The sequence below is a fragment of the Citrus clementina genome, unplaced genomic scaffold (genome assembly GCF_000493195.1).
Source record: "Citrus clementina cultivar Clemenules unplaced genomic scaffold, Citrus_clementina_v1.0 scaffold_4, whole genome shotgun sequence".
Classification (NCBI taxonomy): domain Eukaryota; kingdom Viridiplantae; phylum Streptophyta; class Magnoliopsida; order Sapindales; family Rutaceae; genus Citrus; species Citrus x clementina.
The window spans coordinates 10,565,307-10,573,774 of record NW_006262274.1 but is presented as its reverse complement, the minus strand read 5'-3'; the positions used below and the strand labels follow the sequence as shown (position 1 = coordinate 10,573,774).

The 8,468-nt window shown below is 33.6% G+C and overlaps 1 protein-coding gene across 1 annotated transcript; it reads right to left on the bottom strand.

Moving 5' to 3' along the window:
- Positions 1-2,212: 2,212 nt before the first annotated feature.
- On the bottom strand, positions 2,213-8,439 carry LOC18044094. The gene is made up of 2 exons (XM_006436665.2): positions 8,019-8,439; positions 2,213-2,998 (listed from the first exon to the last, which is right to left on the bottom strand). The coding sequence occupies exons 1-2, from the start codon at positions 8,256-8,258 to the stop codon at positions 2,762-2,764; spliced, it is 477 nt and encodes a 158-aa protein (XP_006436728.2). The 5' UTR covers positions 8,259-8,439; the 3' UTR covers positions 2,213-2,761.
- Between the last annotated feature and the right edge of the window lie 29 nt (positions 8,440-8,468).

Below are 8,468 nucleotides of genomic sequence, written 5' to 3'. Positions count from 1 at the left end.
GATAAGAGTTTGTGCTACCTCCTAGGAATAAGATTCCTAAGCCTTATTAACTAGGTTTTATCTTAAAAACCTATAAATAGAGCATACATGATTTTGGAGCTTAGCCATAATCCATCATCATCGTAACCGACCTTAAAAATACTTATAGCAATCCAATAGCTTTTTAGCAGTAGAGTCATAATTTTTACATTTCAAGAAACCCTTTCACTCTTGAACAAAGAACCCAATTTAGATTTCTTCAATCTCAAGAAACCTAAACAATCCATCGCTATTTTTTTGGCTTATTAACAGTCCTTACCATCCATCACCTAAAACACTTTTTTTGCTCATCACAGTCCTTATCATCTATCACTATTAAAACACTTTTTTTTTTGCTCATAACAGTCGCCCTCAATAGAACGCCCTTAAACCCTTAAACACTGACCTCAAACTCCAAAAAATTGTTACAACGATATTCTTAAATTTGTCATCCAAATCCTTCTATTCTTGCAAACCAGTATAAGAACCATCCAACCACATTTTTTGGATTTTTATCATCCTACAATTTTGTCTTAAAGCCTTATATCACATTAGGATTTTTTTCTCAGTTTTATAGTCATATTAAGTATTGAAGCAACATTCTAAACCTCGTTCTCCATTATTTATTGGTGTAATCTGCTCCCACACCACATCTTACAATAGGTGCCTTATTGTTTAAGCGTAAAATCGCTATTCGACAAGTCAATTGTACTAAAAGCTTCAACACAAGTTTATTCGAGCCAAATCAACACCTATTTAATCTTGTGAACCTTACTCACTAAACCTTAAACATAAAGGCTGGTTTGCAGACTATATCCAGTCCAAACTACATATTAGGCCCATATCCTATCTTTTGTTAGAAAAAGACTATCTCCAGCCAATCCGGAGGAGAGACATGGACGAATCAAAATGCCGCCAAAACAAAAAGTACAATAACATTAATAAAATAATTAAAAGAAATTAAGGTTTATAAAATTAGATTATCTAAATCATCAAGTGGGTCTACTTAAAAGTTATTTATCGTTAAGTCATTTCATATAAGGACAAAATAAGTATTATAATAAAAATTATTAGTGGAGGCTGATGAGATGAAATGAAGGATTTAAATATCACCACTCTAAAATCTGGAATTATTTTCTTCTTGCTATTTAATTTATATCTCCATAATTCTTAATTCTTAAAAGTTTCTCAAAAAAAATTTCAATTATAATATAAAATACAAATATAACTTATGAAATGGGGTGATTGTAAAACATAATCTATTTAAGTGTTTAATAAAATTTTCATTCAAAACAAAAAGAAATTAATTTATCTTCGGTTATTTAGGCAATTTTAATTAAAGAAATGTTTTATAAGGAATTGTCAAAATGCTTACTATAAAAAATCTATGTTTGGGTTCAAAACCCAGCCAATATGGGTCAATGTTTTTCTAAGCTTGAACTTGACCAAGGCTGAATCCAGCCCAACTTGTCCCATTTGCGACAAAAGTATAAAAACTTCAGTTTCTCTCCTATTATTAAGGTCAAAGTTAAAAAATTAAAAAAAAAAAAAGGCATCAATGCACCTCCCATTTGTCATTATCTTCTAAACATGAAAATGAAGTAAATTAGAACATTCATATTTTAAAGAGATAAATTGAAGATTATTATTTCATTTAGTGAGTGAACTGAATTTTACCTAAAAAGAAAAAATAAATAAAAATGATAACATCGCTGTGAAATTTTGTGAATAGTTACCCATACTTGGCTCCAAATCAAATCGATAATCACGGATTAATGCACAAAAATAAAAGGCTAAAAGATGCTTGCACCTAAAATCATTTTTTAGAACTGAATGAAAAATATTTCAAGTGTATCATTTTCAAAAGATAGCTGAAAAATCAAATATTTTGAAGAAAAACGAGTCCTCTACTTTTGAATTCACTTTGGTAATTTCTAAATACATGATTAGAAGACCGACTGGTTTATTAAAAAAATTCACAAGTAGCTCAACTTGTCTTATTTGACAAAACTCGTATTTGGGAGAATGTCATTTTTCCCCATTTAGAATCTGTTTTAACCATTCCGTGCTAGGAGGGGGTAAATACTCCATAAAACTAGCAATAATAAGGTCCACAATAATTAATAATACAATTTCAAAAAAATAATAATAATAATTGAACTGCTAATGGGACAATATAGGAAGCAAACCAAAGTTCCAAAGAGTGTTAACATATATCAGTAATATTAATTGCTAACAATAATACACTAATTGAATATTTAGCAGGAGCCGAAGAAACCAACAAACTTGATCACCGACACAACCGGCCTCAACACTTCAAATTAACAAGTTAAAATAATAATAAAAAAAAACATCTTGGTGATCTCATCAAAACACTCCGAAAGAAAAATAAATAAGAAGTCTCTAATTATAATTTATCTTCATTTCTGCTGCAATCGAGCCAGAAGCCACTTCAACGCTCATAGACCGGCAATCAACAAATCAGTATATCATGTATAGAAAACAATTTGGTTGATAACTCTGCATATACGAAGAAAAGGTACAGTTTCCACATCAAAACTGATGAAACTAACAATGTAAACCCTTGAGGCCAGTTGAGGAAACCCTTTATACCGTAAAGATAAATACAACAGGATGCTACACTGTGATACAGAATTTCCAAGACCATAGTAAAGATAAAGCAGAGCTAAATTAACGTTCATTTAGTATAGAATGCAAAACCCATAAGCTCACATCTGGTCGTTCACACCCATAGCAAGCTACCTCGGTACTCCACACACTGCTGGATTTTGCCATCGGTGGTCAAAACCTGGTTTTTCACTTTAACTGGTCTGGTACTGTATCTTACTTCAAATTTTGGCAATGGTCTATGTTGCTCTTCCTCACTAGCCGATGTTTGTGGTAAGACCTCATCAAGGAACTCATCTGCTACATCTCCATCGTCATCTATTCTAAGACGCTTTGCATACCATCTCAAACCCTGGATCCAGAAGAGAACAAAAACTAAATGTTCTATGCTAAAGCCACCAAAATATTAAAGAGGGAGAAGAAAAGGATAATGAAATAATCTCGAAATAATTATATAAATTCATAGGTTAAGATCATGAAAATATTAAAAAGCCAACCGTATAAGGGTCAAAAGCCCAAGATGGATACAGCTTAAGACAATCACATTCCCGAAGGACGTTAATTGGTGCTAGGTACACTTAAAAGGTCAATGAAAACAATATTTCATTACTCTAAATGGCATGGTTCAGACAGAATGATGTTATCCCATATGAACAAAGGTTCCACGAAAAACGCTCATATAGCTAATACAAAAAAAAAAAAAAAAAAACTCAAATAAGTATAAAAATAAAAAAAATGAGAACACTCCACAACTAGATATACCTCATTGTAAAAAGAATCGCTGACTATTTCTGATTAACTAATGAACAATAAGTTGGAAAAATTTTTAACGTAAAATGTACTATTACATCAACAACAGACAGAAAGGAAAAAGGACAGGCAGCTCCTTTCTCTGAATCCTTGTTCTTCAATTTTTTTCCACCATTTGGTGGCCAAGAGAAAGGGTGAACCAAAAAGTGTAATACATAGTGCCCATTGATACTCTTCACCGACCAACAATTCAACAGTAATCTTTTAAAATTTTCTTATTTCTCTGGACTTTCTTGCAGAACCAATATTGGCGGAACACATCTGTTTTTTGGATTCACTTTAACCTGCAAGCATCCAGGCCAAATACATCCCGTTTCATATAAAATTGCTACATCCACTCAATCATTATGGCTAAAAAGTCCTCCAAAGTAGTGTTCTGTTGGGCAGAATCCCAGTGATTAACAGTTTACAACAATGTTAGCACAGAAGTTTAGTTTTCATACCTGCATTTGTATGAACTCTAAAGTGGTGTCTGGTTGGATGGAGTCCATGGGGGAAGGAATGGAATCTGGATTCCCATGCGTTTTAAGCTGTTTGGTTGGTTAAAAATGACCGGAAATAGGATTCGACTGGTTCCATTGAAGTTTTATGCATGCTTTTTAAATTTTGCCCCTTAAAAATATTTATTTTCTAACTTTGCCTTTATAATATCATAAATGCAATTTTAAAAGAAATTAAGTTGAATTATATATTACCACAAATGCATATTTGAACACAAAATATTTGCTAGAAAACAAAAGCATTATCCTTTTTCCCTTTATTCAAATATCAAGCAGAATATTTGAGGATCGAGAAGAAATGCCATTCTGAAGATAAAATGGTTACTAAATTTCTAATATTACCATAAATAATTTCTTATATTACCATAAATGTAGATTTAATATGAATATTTAATCTGCATATGTTCAACCTCAAATTTCTAATTAGGCCTTAGCTTCAATAGAAGAATTTATTTTTCATTATTTTGGTATTTTTATTGGTCAAATAATTACTTGTGTTATTGCATAACTCATGTATAATGACATGCAATTATTAAAACCTGTTGTTGATTTAAATATTAAATTAAAAAAATTAATTAAATCACATTCAAAAGAAAAGTTAATTGATAATAAAACTATTTCTAAAGGAATACAAATTAATTTCAGTGGCCGGTATTTTTTTTTCCAATAAAATTATAGTTTATCCCTCTTCCTCCATAATTACTCGTGCAAACTAAAATAAGAAATACAATTCCCTTCGTCCATTTCCCAAGCCTTTCCTCTCCTCATTTGTCCTTTCCTTAATACCAACCAAACATCAACTAAGAGAGGTGTGCACCCTAAGATTACCAATCATAACTGGGTGAAATTTGAAATTCCAATTGATTCTTCTACTCAAAATCCGTTTAAACGGTCAACATGTGCTTCAGCCCAAAGAATGAGGCACATATTCTAGTTTGTAATTTTCAGGGAAAATCTTGTGACTCTTGTTATAAGAAACCTCAAGTAAGAAAATAGCATAGGCAAAGAAACATATATAACAGAGGAATGCACACATGCTTACACCTATGAATAGAGGGATAGATCCAGTAACCAGATATTGTTTCTTCAAGATCTGAACTCAAAATAGAATGTTTTGGTATGCGTCCCTGTCAGTAGCGAGAGACAAGAGAGTCTGATTGAGTAACAACAGCTTAGTTTACAAATACTCGGCTTGTAGGTTGAATCAAGTAAGCAACCTAAGCAGAAAAGCTAAAATTATTCTTTTACAGAGAAAGCAGATAGGTATGCTAAGATTACTGATCTTCAATAAGACCTATCCTTCAAGTTAGCTATAGCTCATAAAATACACAATAATCTCACAACCGGATGATGGTATTATAAAGCAACCTTCAAATCCTTGAGATAAATTGGCTGACTTCAAAAGTGATGGGATTAAGTAGAAATCAAGTTCACCAAAAGCAATATACAATTAGGAAGTCAAGGGAAGAGAAGAACCAGAATTTGGTAGAATCTAAACTACGAGAGTGTAGAACACCAAATAACTTTCAGGGACCAAAATTTGATTCATCTGCATAGCATATCATTATTAGGTTTACAGGATGCAAGCTTCCATTTATTTTTCTTTTGCATCTCTGAGTAGACAAGTGTATTTGTGTGTCTGTGCTCCTTTAGACAATTCCAGGAGAAGCACTTAGGAAGCCCATCTGCCCATGTGACTACGACACAGAAAGAAAGCAGTAGGTGGCAGCTTCCAACTAGCTGGCCACTGGCTTCTTTTGGTCTTGTACTATTAACAGGTATTCTCATCTTAAGCAGCATGCTCCTGTTATAGAACTTTCTCCGCAAGGTACCAATAATTGAGTAGTACGTGGACTAAAGTATATTATCAAGTACTAAAATATAATAAATTTGATACTCTCTGTTCACAGGTCATCCAAAATACGATACTGCACTAATTAATTAGCACCCAGAGTTTTCTAATTGTCTTCACAAAACCAAGCATGTTGCTACTGTTTGAGGTCCAGATCTTAAGTTTTATTTAATCTCTCCATAAGCTTTGACCTCGAAAGAAGGAATGCTTTAATCAGCCAAGAATTCCTACAATAAACCTTCTGTCCCATAAGATGAATTGCCCTAAAAGCTTATCACTAAAGTCTAAACACATGAATAATCATATCAAAAAAGAAGAAAGTCGTTATTGTTAAATCCTATATGCCATGGGTTTGGGTAAAAATGAGTCTGCTTGGAAGTCAAATGTAGTCCCTAACACTCTGTCCTCTCCTTTCACTTCACTCTTAAGGATTTCTTCTTTTTCTCTATCTTCCTCTCTCTACTCTATCAAACATCAAGTTTCTCTATTCTCAATGCTAAAATCCAATCAAATCTGTTTCTCAAATCCAGTTCTTCCATCTAGTCACATAAACCACGGTTCTCTTCCATAATCCATTTCTAATCAATTCCCACGACCTTCGCAACAAAATAACACCTCAATAATAGACAATCCAAGCCATTTAGCATAATGGTGAATTGCAGTTACCAAAGCATATAACACATGAAAGTATTTAAAACAAGTAAAAATGGAGAAGTTCGCCAATGGAGCATCCTAGACCCAATCTTATAAGCTTGACAGACAAACTATATCAAAGGAATACATAAAAATAATGCAGTCAATAACAATGATCAATTGAAATGTCTTGTAACAAAAGAGCCTTATGAAATGAAGCTAATGTCCTTGTGCCTCACAAGAAACTCAGTTCAAATGCACAAGTACTTTCAAAGAATTTGTCAAACGCGATAGCACTGCTTTGTGGGATTGGCACCTAAACCTTGGAATATTGCAGAACTTGGAGGCAGCCAGTAACACCCATACACTGGTCAGATAAAAGGTGTTACATCTGCAAAGAGCACAAAGCATAAATTGATATGGCTAAAGTGTTAACCTCATTGCTTGAAACATTAGCCTATAGCATATGATGTTACAGCCAATGAGAAGCTCACAACATTTTTTGGAGCGGGCTGGATCTTCTCTCTAATTAAATGCTCTTCTATTGTACAAGAGAAATTATTAATAAAAAATTAAAAATACACTTAATATGGGACATAATCAGCTTTACTCTTCAATGTTAGTTCTACACAAACGAAATTATTGAAATACGATTACATGAGCAAAATACTAATAATAATGACTCTGGCTGCTTGCTAGGTTGTGGCTAGGCGCATGCTGTGGTTTGGACAGAAATTGAATGGGATGAGTTGTATTTGAGTCTTGTGAATTGGGGATATTGGATCGACAAATTAGGTTGCTTGTTTACATTTTTTTATTTTTTTTTTATTTTTCAGTATAGGTTTCAAAAAGGATAATTCTGTAGCTAACTAATTTTTTTCCAAAAGCTTACCTGGTACAGCGCAGATTAGTCCACTCATAGGTTAGCCACAGGTCACAGCCACAATTAAACAATCTACAAAAGAGGAAACTGAAATTTCCAAATAAGGCAGGCAGGGTTTCCATCCATATTTCTTCCTAGTTGAGTTTTGCTTCTATTTCTTCTCCCACCACTTGACGTCTCTTTATTCAAGTTATTTTTCCTTTTATTCTGAAACTCCCCAATCTTCCCTATCTATGACTCGAGACTATAAGAAAAGTTATCCAGACAATGGAAACTATATATACAACCAGCCTTTTAACACTGTTAGCGCCATCCAGACAATGGAATCTAAATATACAACCAGCCTTTTAACACTCTGTTAGCGCCATTAATTCTCTGTTCTTACATTTTAATGGGAATTCCACCCGATAATAATGGAAGTAATTACAGATGCAACAATTGCTTCTTTTAAACATAGTAAAAGTGAGTATGGTATCCAAAAATTCTAGAAGAATTGCTCTACCAGAGCATTGGCATTATAAAGCAAAAAATGAGAAGTTACTAAACTTCAAGCCCTAGAATAAGTCAACAGAAACCTACTTAGCATTACAAATCACTATATATCCTTTAAAATCAACCCATCAAAAAATAACTAAATGAAAAAATTTGAATATATAAAAAAATAAAAAAGTGAAATGGAAAAGTGAGAGGGGACCTGGACGCCGCCGTTGCCAGAATTACAGGGGACGATAATCGGGCCAGGGAGAGGACGTTCGACGGCGACTTGGACCTGGACTCCAAAGCCTTTACGAGGAAGACCGGTTTCTTGAAAATTGTAGGACCGTTGGTTGTTGTTATCATCGATCTTATCTTGGTCTTCCTCGTCGTCTTTTACTTCGGGTCCATTGTCTCTAACAATTCCTAGAAATCCTGCTATTCTCCTCAAGAATCGCATCCCCAACGAATCAAATCAAATCGCAAATCTCAGGGTTTACAGATTTTTTGGAGAAACCAAAACGAGTATATGTAGATCTTTTCTTCTTCTTCTTCTTCTTATGTTTGGTTGCCTAATGGTGGCTTTTGCGTTCCCTAGCAGCCTGTACGACAATGCTAATACCCTTTCTCTCTCTCTTGGGCTTTTAGTTCGGTTTTAACTTTCTACTGT

What these genes read in the sequence shown, in the direction of transcription:
- LOC18044094 (XM_006436665.2), bottom strand. Translation starts at nt 8,258, where the DNA reads ATGCGATTCTTGAGGAGAATAGCAGGATTTCTAGGAATTGTTAGAGAC. An exon ending in CTGGCAACGGCGGCGTCCAG is followed by an intron (nt 2,999 to 8,018) that starts GTCCCCTCTCAC and finishes TTCTGGATCCAG; the next exon opens with GGTTTGAGATGGTATGCAAA.